We start from the raw sequence: 13,292 nt of genomic DNA, 5'->3' as shown, positions 1-13,292 counted from the left end.
ATGTCCTTTTAATCGCAAAAATCTCATTAACCCATTAAAATTATTATCAAATTGATAAAATACAAATAAGAATCTCTTTTAAAGTAAGAATCGAAATGACAGAAATCTAAATTATGAATTATCGTTTTGTTACGATCCTTACAAATAATAACTATTTTTCTATCGATATTTAAAGTAATAAAAAAGATATCTTGTCTCATGCTTTATCATTTGGCCTTTGACGATTTAAATGTGATTCGGATTGAGAACGCGCAATAAAATAGTCGAATCGCAAGTGTGGGTAATTAACATAACAATAAGCTCCGTGATATATTAATCGTTTATTAAATAATTGATCTATAATTTAAAATACTTGTATAATTTTGTTATGAATTCCGCTTATATATACGTCATAATACGCAAATAATTTCGGCTGCGAATTATCAATAACATATGGTATGCGGCCTTGGCAACGTAAACATTAGCGTGCTATTGTTTACATGTTACGGCTTTGTTATTATTCGCGCGGCGACACTTGAATAGTACTGTAACAATGGGAGACGCTACGTCACAAATTCCTTTCTTACAATATTTATTATATTTATTATCATTCACGCGACAACACTCGAACAGGAAAGTAGTGATGCGAGACGCTCCGTCAAATTCTTTTTCCACACGCGATCGCGCCAACTACCGTCATCGTGCCGCGGACGGCTTTCGCGTCTTTAGCACCGCGTGTATATTAATATATAAATTTTAATCAAATTTATATATTTATCATAATTTATCATAATTTTTTAATCAAAATTTTGATTGATAACTTGGCTTTGTCTCAGTTAAAATAAAGTTATATTAAAATGGTCGTCTAACGAACGATCGTAAAATCACACAATCGTCATTGAGCGTGAAATGTTTACGCTCATCTGCCGATGACAATAATTATTCGGCAAAAGAAGGAGTTTATCTCCTTACGAGTGCAAGAAAAATCTTGCGCCTATTCGCCGGCGATAATAAATAGCTGGCGATGAAAGGAGTGTGTATCTCCTTTTTCGATCTCTGTTTAGAGATCGATCCAGAAAGTGGCCAGGAGCAACGAAAGGTAGGTCCAACTGGCCCGAAGAATGGATATAGGCTACGCAAAATAGGCGGCCAATACTGGCCAAAATGCGTAGCGAGAAGTATACAGTATGCGATTAGGGCACGCGATTACGGCACACGAATAGGGCACGCGATTAGGGCACGCGATTAGGGCACGCGAGTAGGGCGCGCGATTAGGGCACGTGGTTAGAGTACGTGATTAAATCAGGGACATTCTCCAAATCTCAAATTTCTGCTGGTTCAGCCAGCAAATAGGATTGTTAGGGCTGTAGGAACCATTAAGATATTAAAGAAAAAACTAGAAATAACATTACAATAATAATATCCAACTTAAATTTATTTTCAGGAAAATTTAAAAAAATTATTTACAATAATATTATAAAATATTATAATATGTTGTTATATATATTTATGTTAAAAATGTTAGAAAAATACATATATATATATATTGTGTAATTATAATGTAAATATGTATAAGCCCAAATGTATGTTAATGTTTTCAGTATCAAATTATTTGCATTATAAAATATTTTTATAAATTGGATATATATATTTGATAGTGATAGCATCATCAATTTGTAAATTACATAATTATAATTGTATTATATAAAATTGTATTTATTATAATTGTATGTACATTATATGAAATATGTATTCTTTTGTAAATTACAAGGAAAAATTACCAAAAGAACATGTATAATAACAATATATAGAAATTAGTACAATTAACATATATATATTTGTTTCTAAAATATGTATTGTAAAAATGTTCTGACACACATAAATTTAACCGTGTGTTTTCATACCAAAGAGTCGTTGATAAAATGGGGAAACTTTATATATATTTTATATATATTTCAAACTTTACAAATTTTATAAATATATATAATTCTTTGGTATTAAAAATATCGAATAAAAGTGTAAAGATTCGATGTTAAATTAACGGTTAAATATTAGTTTCTCATTCACGAAATTTAACGATTGTTCTCGATATTGCAGAATCGCGAGTAAATTAGTACGGATTTTATAATTTATTTTTAATTGATTAATGTATTTACGAATTCCGTATCGCAATCACATATTCGTCAAATAAATTTATAAATTACACTGCGAAAACACATATTTTTGTCGCTTTCTTTCCGTTCTTTCTGTTCTTGAACGCGATTGCTATCCCTCTCGTCAGGTGAACGTTAATAAAGTTGTTTGTTCGTATCGGCAAGTAGTCGAAACGATCTTTAACGTGGAGAATTATTTCTTATTAATTTTTGTAAGATCCATCCGCGACGTCTAGTTCGGTGCTTTGTTGAAAATTGGGGATTTTTGTTGCAGGATTGGAATTAATCCTAGGTTTTCCTGGCGATTCCTGAAAGTAATGGTTTTGGTAGTAACACAATGATGAGCGCCACGCGCCTCTTTAAAGTCAGATTAAGAAATTAATTTAAACAGTATACTTTTCTTTAGAAGAAAAATATATTTTTTTTTCTTCAGATATTAACATCAGTTTTTGGTTTCTTTTAAGAAACTATTTGCAGATACTGGACATCCCGCTACTCTAAGACATTAGTCTTGGATTAATGTTTTTGGATATATATACTATTCTATATAATATAATAAAATACATGCACAAATCAGTATATTATTCCAAAAGGTTTTTATATTCCTTTGAATATTACTTTATATACGAAATTATATATATCAATATAACGTAAAATGTGCGGATATTTAAAAACTTCGAGACAAATGGAATGGGTACCCCGATATCAAAAAAAGATCGACAAATTAATTTATTTAAACGTTACGAAAAAATAGTTTAGAATTAATTACTTGAAATTATGTTGATTTATTTTATTTGCAAACTATTTAAATTGAAATATTTTAAATTTTGCTGTTATCGGGTTCGATTCGTCTCGAACAGTTGGTACCCGAGAATTATTTGTACTCGCACATTTAACACTAGCTATAATAACGATGCATGTATTTTATTATCCATAAATATAGTTGTTCGTAACCACATTTTCATAAAAAATTGTTATATCCATTCATTTTTCAATAAAGAGATATATTTCTTAATAATGGAAGAACATGTTTTTTCGCGCAATTTTCAATCTCGCGAAATGAAGATAAATGGTTGAACTGTCGTTGATTCATTACCGAAATCATTGCTATCGGGAGCAGTCCGGAAGATCCGGGATTCGTTCTCTCCTGCAGCGGCTCTAACGTTCAACGGATCACTTAACTTTTCTTTGCGGATTGATCTTGCAGAAACTGATGTAGAAACAAGACAAGTTGGGCGTTCCCCGCCTTTAGGATCGTTCTTCTCTTTGTCGGATATTAACCAGCGTATCACCCGGCGGAGGGAGAGCCTTGTTAAAATCGTTGGGTCTGTTATTTTTTATAAAACGTGGCAATAACGCGATTTTTTATAACGGTATTTAAAAACTTATAAGACCCATTTTATTCTATTAAAACAGTTATCCATAATATAGAATATATATCTTATTGTTGATCGCGACATTCGTATAAAATTGCGTATTGAAAAATAAATCGCGCGATGGATGCTATATAACAAATCTCAAATGTCTGTCGAAATATCTTTACATAACATGATAGTGATTATATCGCGCACGCGTACGTGCGTGTGGGTTACGATTATTGTAAAATTACGTGTATCGCAATCGAATATTACAAATATCGTCGGTTTATTTATTTGTCGCGTTTGCTCGCGAATTTTAAATCGCAATTTGTTCTATAATTTAATCGTTGATGTACATCGAAACTTTGTCTATTTTTTTGCGTCTTGAATTTTTTCTTTAAAAGTCTGCGCAAAATGCACCTATAGTGCACAAATATTATCTTCTACAATTACAGATAATTAATAACTTTATTAATGACTCTTTTGGTCGCGACTCTTTACATTATATAAAATTTATTAAGCTTTATAATTGTATGTCGATTATTAATAATAAATATTGCGTAATTAATCGGCGCTAAAAAGCCTTGTCTAGTCTAACAATTTGTAGTACATTTTTTATTATATGCATATTTTGGACATTTTCGTGTAATTCCATGTAATAAATTATTTTGTATTAAATTTTGTATTAAAAATAAAATAATACCTCACCTGAGAAATGAAAAAGAGGAAAAAGCCTATCCTCACACATTTTTCCTCCTCGATGGTATCTCCACCTTAACGAAGGCATTTGCCGGGTGAGGAGGTTTGCGTACTCTAATGAACCTGAGAGCTATGCCGGCGGTAACATATAGCGTTTTCAAGTAAAGCAAGTTTGATCGCTTTGAAACCGATTAATGAATAAAACTCATAAACTCTGTCTTGAATTTTAGGAGCATTTGGGTTATTAGATTAATCAATGAATACTTCGAGTAAGCCTTTGGTTGATTAATCAGGGCAAAGGATCTTGTACTTTAAAGACAAAGTAGCGTAAAAAACGGGAAATGTAGTTTATATTATTTATATTAATTAGATTCTCTCAAAACCTATTTTTGATCAAATATATATTCATCGTAAATTGGGTTTAATCGTTCTCAAAGCAATTAAACTTTGCTTCACTTAAAAACGTTAATAAATTACCGGTAGGGTCACCCATGCCGGACAGGTCGAAGGGGAAGAGTCAGACTAAGAGAGATACTGTAGTTATATTTTTTATATTAATATTTTTAAATAAAATGAAAGTGAAAAAGACAATAATAGAAAAAAAGGAGCTTTAGTCGTTTTTGAAATTAATGTCGTATAAATACATAACTAAATATCCCGAGAAAAGCATTATTTTCGTATTTCCGGTCTTTTAATTAATATTCTGAGTGGAATTCCACAAGATAGAAAAAACACTCTTAACATTTTATATGCTAAAAACACAATATTAACAATAGAACACGGTTAAAACTATAGGAAAATATAATTAATTATATACTTATATAAATTTCTTTATAATAGCTTTTAATGTACATTAATAAATCCATAATATTTCTCCGCATTTTTTCTTCATAATGTGTTTAGCACGGATATGCACCAACCGGTCTTTTTACCATGGCATCAAAAAGTGAATCTGGTCATGTAGTTCAGTCGGCTCTAAAGTGGGTCTAGTTAGCGCCACTGTATTAGCTAGGAAAACGGTCTCATAAAAAACGACGGCGTGGCCTCTCTCTGGCGTGACCCTTCTCGCTTTTCAGACTTCTCTCTGGTCGGAAGCGTTATAGCAATGGGATCAACATTATATTTTAAATGTCACTAGAAGAGAATTCCGAGTCGATAAAAACAAACATCATAAATGCGGAGAGAAGCCTGAGAGCGGCTATGCCGGTCTTTTTTCTTGATCCCATTGTTAATATTTTTATATCGACCTATATACTTGCATACAGTTTGTCATGTAAAAAAAAAAAAAAAAAAAATAAAAAAAAAAAAGAAATTGACATTGTGCATAAATAATACAATTATTTGATATATAATATTAAAGAGTTTTTATAATTTTCTTATTTGTTACAATACTGAATTTGCATTCAGGTTGTATTGTAGACAATTGCACAATGAATATAACAATGAAAAAATATAAAAATCATTAACAAAATAATTTCAATATCCATAGTTAGTAATTAATGAAATGTCATGTTAATATTCAACATTTATGTCTCTTTCCAGCATGGTACTTCCACCAGTTCCACAGTTCCATCATCTGTTAAAGTCAATATCTGTTTTCTGCTTTCATTTCTGGTTTTTATTTCTTCTTCTTGTACAGGATTTGATTCTGAACTTTTTGTCATATTACTTGAAATGTCAATATCAACCATATTTACTGGCTTCAAAATGGACATTGACTGCTTGGAAGATGTTGGATCATCTTTTAGAATAGAAATATTGTATTAAACATGCCTTTATTAACAATAATTTATCGTTCTACTGTTACTAACTTACTTGCTGGTAGTATATTGGAAATATATAAATGATCACAACTTGATAAACCTATCAGTGGCGGTGGTGTAGTTTGGGTAAGTGGTAAAGTTGGTTGCAATGTCTTTTCCAAAAATAATGTCTTCATTGAATCATTCCTGGCAATAGTGTCAGAATTATCTGTAATATGTATCGATAGGATCATAATAATTACAAAAAATAATTATTTCAATAATATAATTTTTTCTTCATACCTTTCTCATTTTCTTTGTTTCTTGATTTATTTATCTTGGTACAACTGTGTCTTATATCCTGCTGATTCTCAGAAATACATAATCCACATTTATCACAGAATGCTCTCTGCTTGGCATGATCTCTCAAATGATACATCATGAAAGAATTGAGACGTGTGGTATATTTGCACTTGTCACATTGCAACCATGAGTGAGAGTTTTCCTGTATCTTACTATCTTCTTCTATGCTAATCTTTCTCCCTTCTGTTTCTAGGTCAATCTCATTCTGTTTACAGCTGTAATCGGTAATCTCTTTTGAGCTAGATTTTGTGATCTGTGGTGGCTGACATGGTTTCGGCTTATCGCCACCACCTCGAAGCTCCCCGTCTTCCAGAGAATATTTCTGTTCTAAAAATCGTAAAACATGATCGCGAATGTTGTGCATTTCCGTTTCCAGCCTGTCAAGAGTGTTAATGAGAATGGCGCAACTGCGACAGATCACATCGTCCTCGGATATTACAACCATGTATCTGCGAGAAAAAAATGACTTTTTTATAATATTCCGTTACTTTATAGAACATGTGGGTTATTAATAATGCAAATTTATCACCTCTCGCCGACCAGTTCTCCAAGTTTCTCGATTACTCTGGTCTGTGAATTTTGCGTCCTGCATGTAGCTAAGGCATAAAAGCGGCCCTGAACTTCGGCGTCACAAACGAAACATCGTGATTCTCCTTTTATAGTGTCATCAGTATTACCAGATTCATCCATGATCTCAAAAGTATATACGAAATTCACGACAATGATGTTTTTATTATTACAATGGGCTAGAAATCCAATTGCCGCGCGTATATCGAAAGAATTAATCTCGCAGATTAGGTTAGGTTAGGTTAGATTAGATTAAGGTAAAGTTAGGGTTGTAACACACGAGGGAAAATTAAATAAAATTAATCTTTGTTAATTACAAGATTTGAATATTTAAGAAAGAATGATTTATTAGAATTGATTATATACATATGTTTATAACATATAATTGTTGTTTTTTCGTAAGTTTCTTTAGAAGTTTAACGAGAAACGAGAATTATGAAAAAAAAGTAAAAAAAGATATGAAGAGAGAACAGGAGAAACAAAGAAACATTGTGTAAAAATAGAAAATACAAAGGAAAAATGCGTAACTTTTTATACTTATGTTTCATTTATTTAGCAAGAAAAAGCACAGATATATTTTTTAAAGTGAGATTATATGTGCGCGATCTAAAATTCTTTTTATGAAACTTATACTGGGTTTGTGACAAAGTCAAACTTATTTTTATAAAAGATAATTTTTTTTTTTTTTTTGAGAACGAGAACAGAGAGAAATGTTTTTTATATTAAATTCTCAAATTATTAAATATGTTTATGAATTATAAATCGAAAGATGCGTTATATAAATTTGAAATTTAAGTAAAACTTTTAAATAAATAATTATATTTGTCTGAGCTTTCTATATATTTTTATGTATAAATGCATGTAATTTATTGCACGAATTTTTATTATATTTCAGAAATTTTGAACATCGAGACGTTTCATCTCAACTTATAATATCTGATGATTACGATCTCGATCGTATATTTATGTCGTTTTATCCCTAAGTATATTATTACCTAAGGAGATGATGAAATTTTATCACATCGAAGGGTCCCTACAATAATAATAATAATAATAATAATAAAAGGAGAATATCTCATATATATCGCACGATCAGTCGGCGTGATTCGCGCATACATCGGCTGATCTCTCCATGCCGCATGAGAGAGCCTAAATATAGAGTGACACTGTGGCATTAATTTGTTGAATGGAAAGATAGGTGCGTTCATACTCGAGGGGGACCGAGTGTCATTGTGGGGTATATCGTGACGGGGTACGGCAGAAATCTCTGCATCCGCGCGGGCCCTTCCTTGAAATCGCGCTCGGCTGAACGTTCGGCTGACACAAAAGGGGTGATTTCGCTCCCCTTCAGAAATTTTACATCCCCTGCGCTCAAGATACCAGAAGTAGTTCCGCACCGAAAGAATCGCGGAAGAAACGCAATATTTGACAGGATGTCGAGGATACAGGGATAAGGATTAAGGAGGAGGATACCGAGAAGTAGAAAAAAAGGATCCTTACAGGAAAAACGCATATTGGATCGCGCAATAACGTATGTATGTCGTTTGTGAGTTCTATAAGAAATGACATGATGAAAACACTTTTGATCGTTCTCTTGACAATTGATGTATATCTATTATTACTTCTTTAAAGCTATATATATATACATATGAAAAAAAATATATTAAGTAAAAATAAGATTATCCGTCTCTCTCGCGTGTCGCATTGTCCTTCGTATTTAAATGCTAATTAATCTGAAAAATTTAATTTGATAATTAAGTTTTAGTTTAACAGCAATCGCGTTTAATACACATCTAAAATATTCGTCATTGAGTAAAAAAAAAAATGGAGTTTTTTCATCGCATATTGTTATCGCGGGACACACGATACAAGACGAACGACATATCGCCGATGTGCACAGGGCACCATGAGTTAAATATTAAAATAGGACAAGGTTGTGACGATGAGAACGCATTCGGCGAACGCTATGATTCCCGGAAGTGGCTCGTTATTCACCGTTCATCGGTCATCATCAAGACCCTTGTCTACTATATGTAATAGCACCTTGTACGCGCACCTCGCGCTCGTGTGCGCGCGATGACGACGATGGCCACGATGAATATTACGAGAGATTCCGTAAATATTATCTATTACTTATATATTATAGCGCCTTATCGTCATGTCCTATATATTCTTTTGGGGCCTCGTAACACTTTCGGTCGTTCTTTTAAAGACTTCCTGCTTATTAAGGCCGATGTAACTAGATAAAACGAAAAGGTCGCGTTATAAAAGCTTCCTAATTGGACCTAATAAGACAATTATCAATTAGTCCTTTGCTATTCTTATATCCTTTTCTATTTTATTGATTCAACAACCATGCCATAAACATTCTAGTATTTCAATAAAAAAAAAAAGAATACGAAGTACGCACAAAGTATACATACTGGCAAGCTGATCTCCATTCGCAGCCGATCGGTTATAATAGAATGAGGTGAGTCCTTCAATCCCGATCTCATCCCGCGATTTCGTCATCGCAACAAATAATGCCTTCGAGAGGATCGACCGGCCGTCCCAAGATAGACAGATCCACCAGTCCTCTGTCGCGGAAACCGGCAACGAGTTCCGCGAATCCCGTGCAGGAGTTGAAGGCTCTTTTCACCGAACCTACCAGTAATGAACTGCCAATTATCTCCAATGGCGAAAAAGAGTCGGACTTCCGATTTGAAGCCATACAATGTTTGCGACAATCCTCCATCATCAAGATAAGAGTCCACGATCTACCGGAACGAGGAAACTGGAGCAGCAAGGTGAGACATCGGATAACGTAAACAATACCCGCACAAGACTTGGATCTAATCGATAAGCATCATCTTTTTTTTAAAGATCGAATTTATTTTATCCGTCGTGGGATTAGCCATAGGTTTGGGGAACCTGTGGCGATTTCCCTACCTCTGCTATAAGAATGGCGGCGGTGCTTTCATGGTGCCCTACTTCATCGCGCTCGCGTTGGCTGGTATACCCATGTTCCTGATGGAGTTGTCCTTAGGACAGATGCTGACGATAGGTGGTTTAGGTGTCTTTAAGATAGCTCCAATCTTTAAAGGTGATTTTACAGAGCACTCTTAGGGTTTTAATAAGTGTCTCATCGTAAGGACATTTTTCGGAACACGGTAATGACAATGTTGATTTCTTCAGGCATTGGATATGCGACTTGCGTACTTTCCTGCTGGACTAACGTGTATTACATCATTATCCTCGCTTGGGCACTCTTCTATTTCTTAGTTTCTTTACGAGCTGGTGAGCATACAACATTCAAAGCATTTCGATATACTCTGATATTTCTCTCTAAAAACTCAATTTATTATTTAATCAATTTTATTATTTAATCGTCAGATTATATAATAAAATCAAATAGAGAAATTGTTACATCTGATATAAATTTTGCGCAGACGTACCCTGGAGAACGTGCGACAACTCGTGGAACACACGCTACTGCATTACGCCAGATGAACGTCTGAACGTTTCATGCTGGAAGGATGATCACAGGCCGAACAACATAACGTGCGCCACGCCTCTCGGGAATTTGAGTCATGAGCTGCTGAAGGACCCGGTCAAGGAATTTTGGGAGTAAGTTACTAAGTTTTTTTCATACTTCAATTAATTAATAATTTTCTATAAATATTTTCTGTCGCAAAAAGGAGACGGACTCTGCAGATTTCAACTGGCATCGAAGCCGTGGGTGGTATAAGATGGGAATTAGCTGGCACGCTCGCGGTCGTGTGGATCATGTGCTACTTTTGCATCTGGAAAGGCGTCAAATGGACCGGCAAGGTATAGCGGAGTCTTGCAGAATCAAATCCTCGTTCTTCGCTTTCGAACATAAAGCTATATGAATTACATACGCGATGTAAAATAGGTCGTCTATTTCACGGCACTCTTCCCGTATGCCTTGTTGGCGGTGCTGCTCATGAGAGGTCTGACGCTACCCGGTGCTGTGGAAGGTTTGAAATATTACGCTACACCGAATCTCTCAAAACTCGGTGATCCCGAGGTAATATTGTTATATTATTAATTTATAATTAATATATATAGCTAGATCAGAATATAATTATTACATTCATAATTATGCCATATATAGGTATGGATAGACGCGGTGACACAAATATTCTTCACTTACGCTCTCGGTTTAGGTGCGTTGGTAGCTCTTGGTAGTTACAACAAGTTCAACAATAACGTTTATAAGTAAGCATTTTTTTTCTATTGTGTGAGAAACAGCAAATTTAATTATTGTATCTACCATATGTGCTTGCTACTGAATCTCGTGTTAAGTGTAATTTCTCTATATTTCCTTCCACTTTACCATAAAATATATAGAATATCCAAGTCTGTTTTGTGAAGTCTATTATATAAATTTAATAAATTTATCGAGATATATATTACAGAGATGCTCTCATTGTATGTGGAGTGAATACTTGTACCAGTCTGCTTAGCGGAGTAGTCATATTCTCCGTAGTTGGTTTTATGGCCCACGAGCAACAGAAACCTGTAGCCGACGTAGCTGCTTCTGGTAATTAATCTTCTTTATCTTTTTCAATATTATGGCAACGCAATAATAATTTACATCCGTCATTTCGACTAGGACCTGGTCTGGCATTCTTAGTTTATCCCTCGGCGGTATTACAATTACCGGGGGCATCGATTTGGTCAAGTCTATTCTTCTTCATGCTCCTTCTAATAGGATTGGATAGTCAGGTAATGTAAGATTCGTTGAATCCAAGGATCGAAATTTATTATTTCACTAAATTATCGTGGATTAATGTTAATATTTAAAAAAGTCGTATTCTCCAGTTTTGCACCATGGAGGGCTTTATCACCGCCGCCGTGGATGAATGGCCGCGGTTTCTCAGAAAACGGAAGGAAACATTCATCGCGATCGTATGCCTAATCTCCTATCTAGTCGGGCTTTTGTGCGTTACGGAAGTAAGTATATATTTGGCATGTGTGTATGTACACTGCGTAATATCTAATAAATATCTCTGTTGTTTCTAATAAATATCTCATTTTATTCAACTCTGTGTTTTTTGAATAAAGAATTTAGTCATTCGTTTCAATGATCTAACGCGTTAATCTTTTTTATTTAGGGCGGGATGTACGTGTTTCAACTCCTGGATACGTACGCCGTGAGCGGATTTTGTCTGCTATTCCTGATGTTCTTTGAATGCATCGCAGTGTCGTGGGCATTCGGGGTGGATCGATTTTACGATGGTATACGGGATATGATAGGCTATTACCCCTGCTTCTGGTGGAAAATATGCTGGACGTTTACCACGCCTGCCATTTGCGTGGTGACTCTCTTTTTAATTTGTCTCGACGAGATGTGATTTAGGATAATATAATTTATATGTATATATACACATTATTTTATTACCCTTTATATATATATAGGGCGTTTTCATCTTTAATATCATCAAGTTTGTTCCTGTGAAATATCTCACGTACGAATTTCCATGGTGGAGTCACTTGTTGGGGTGGCTCGCAGGTCTCTCCTCGATGTTGTGCATTCCGGGCTACATGATTTACATCTGGAATGTTACATCCGGAACTACCTCAGAAGTATATAATATTACGCGAAAGAATAGACTATTCTCGCGAAACTTTGTAACTTACTTATTTCTTTTTAGAAATTTCGGAAATTGATAAAAATAGAAGACGATGTTGCTGCCTTACGAAAAAATCTCAATCCAGCCAAAGCTGCTGCCATCGATACGGAGTTCGAGTTATAAAATCGTATTGTGCCTTCTTCAATGGATATTACATATATGATGAACTATAAAACATTAATAAGAAAAAGATTTAAGCGCAATGGGATGTAAACGATTTAATAATAAATTCAGATTTCATTATAATAGTATTAAAATAAGATATCATGTATGTTTCATTGACACTATGAGCACGATATCATATCGAGCGATGTTTATTGATTAACCAACTATATCATATATTTATAAACTGTTTCCGAACAATATATCAAACAAAAAAAGCAAAAATAATAATATTCTTTATAATTTGTATGACTAATACATTTTGATTTTTTTTTTCCTGTCACATCGCAATTGCATATCTTATAAGTTAATGAGATAATGCTTAAACTTTATTCAAAATTCCTTAACCTAATTAATATAAAAATCAAACACTTTATTAATATTTAAATGCTAAAATATGTATGACTAGTGCTTGATTATGTTTTCACATCTTTTAACATTGTAATAAATTATTTGAATAATTCCAGGTATATATACTGCTCATTATGTGCAGCAGATAATAAAAATTTCAACCTTTTGTATGTTGTATGGATGCAATCTGGTGACTATGTTGCAACTTAAAAACTCTATGGATCTTTGTTCTGCATTTGTTTAATGCGAACAAGAAGTTGCTCCTTCCATTGCTCTTCC

At 33.8% G+C, this 13,292-nt stretch overlaps 3 protein-coding genes across 8 annotated transcripts in view; 1 reads left to right on the top strand and 2 right to left on the bottom strand.

The window, feature by feature from the left end:
• Window positions 1–5,529: 5,529 nt before the first annotated feature.
• LOC115237578 lies at window positions 5,530–7,116 on the bottom strand. Its single transcript, XM_029810713.1, has 4 exons — window positions 6,824–7,116; window positions 6,235–6,743; window positions 6,005–6,160; window positions 5,530–5,930 (listed from the first exon to the last, which is right to left on the bottom strand). The coding sequence occupies exons 1-4, from the start codon at window positions 6,982–6,984 to the stop codon at window positions 5,716–5,718; spliced, it is 1,041 nt and encodes a 346-aa protein (XP_029666573.1). The 5' UTR covers window positions 6,985–7,116; the 3' UTR covers window positions 5,530–5,715.
• Window positions 7,117–7,891: 775 nt separating this feature from the next.
• On the top strand, window positions 7,892–12,908 carry LOC115237552 (sodium- and chloride-dependent GABA transporter 1-like). Of its 4 annotated transcripts, XM_029810668.1 has the most exons (15): window positions 7,894–8,392; window positions 8,627–8,976; window positions 9,309–9,647; window positions 9,724–9,943; window positions 10,036–10,137; window positions 10,290–10,467; window positions 10,539–10,671; window positions 10,757–10,891; window positions 10,979–11,082; window positions 11,283–11,407; window positions 11,480–11,592; window positions 11,689–11,820; window positions 11,982–12,185; window positions 12,286–12,453; window positions 12,522–12,908. In XM_029810668.1, the coding sequence occupies exons 3-15, from the start codon at window positions 9,384–9,386 to the stop codon at window positions 12,621–12,623; spliced, it is 1,980 nt and encodes a 659-aa protein (XP_029666528.1). In that variant the 5' UTR covers window positions 7,894–8,392; window positions 8,627–8,976; window positions 9,309–9,383; the 3' UTR covers window positions 12,624–12,908. The 4 variants fall into 4 exon arrangements, with proteins under 4 accessions (XP_029666530.1, XP_029666528.1, XP_029666529.1 ...); XM_029810670.1 differs by lacking the exon at window positions 8,627–8,976 and having other exon boundaries at window positions 7,892–8,392; window positions 9,326–9,647; XM_029810669.1 differs by lacking the exon at window positions 8,627–8,976 and having other exon boundaries at window positions 7,896–8,392.
• LOC115237553 (male-enhanced antigen 1) overlaps window positions 11,883–13,292 on the bottom strand; it is a 2,508-nt gene continuing 1,098 nt past the window's right edge. For 2 of the 3 annotated variants that reach the window (XM_029810672.1, XM_029810675.1), the window contains 2 exons: window positions 12,508–13,292; window positions 11,887–12,422 (listed from right to left, as the gene is read on the bottom strand). The exon at window positions 12,508–13,292 ends at the window's right edge or, in 1 of these variants, runs on beyond it. In XM_029810672.1, the coding sequence (XP_029666532.1) occupies window positions 13,229–13,292 (64 nt within the window). In that variant the 3' untranslated portion in view covers window positions 11,887–12,422; window positions 12,508–13,228. Of the gene's footprint in view, window positions 12,423–12,507 lie in introns of all 3 variants that reach the window. The other variant, XM_029810674.1, reaches the window with a different exon arrangement.

Source organism: Formica exsecta, unplaced genomic scaffold (assembly GCF_003651465.1).
Source record: "Formica exsecta isolate Colony F162 unplaced genomic scaffold, ASM365146v1 scaffold3, whole genome shotgun sequence".
Classification (NCBI taxonomy): Eukaryota; Metazoa; Arthropoda; class Insecta; order Hymenoptera; family Formicidae; genus Formica; species Formica exsecta.
Note: the sequence above shows the minus strand (reverse complement) of the source record. Positions and strands in the feature narration are given on the sequence as shown.

What these genes read in the sequence shown, in the direction of transcription:
- LOC115237578 (XM_029810713.1), bottom strand. Translation starts at nt 6,984, where the DNA reads ATGGATGAATCTGGTAATACTGATGACACTATAAAAGGAGAATCACGA. An exon ending in AAACAAAGAAAATGAGAAAG is followed by an intron (nt 6,161 to 6,234) that starts GTATGAAGAAAA and finishes TACATATTACAG; the next exon opens with ATAATTCTGACACTATTGCC. An exon ending in TTCCAATATACTACCAGCAA is followed by an intron (nt 5,931 to 6,004) that starts GTAAGTTAGTAA and finishes CTATTCTAAAAG; the next exon opens with ATGATCCAACATCTTCCAAG.
- LOC115237552 (XM_029810670.1), top strand. Translation starts at nt 9,384, where the DNA reads ATGCCTTCGAGAGGATCGACCGGCCGTCCCAAGATAGACAGATCCACC. An exon ending in CTTAGTTTCTTTACGAGCTG is followed by an intron (nt 10,138 to 10,289) that starts GTGAGCATACAA and finishes AATTTTGCGCAG; the next exon opens with ACGTACCCTGGAGAACGTGC. An exon ending in GCGTCAAATGGACCGGCAAG is followed by an intron (nt 10,672 to 10,756) that starts GTATAGCGGAGT and finishes GATGTAAAATAG; the next exon opens with GTCGTCTATTTCACGGCACT.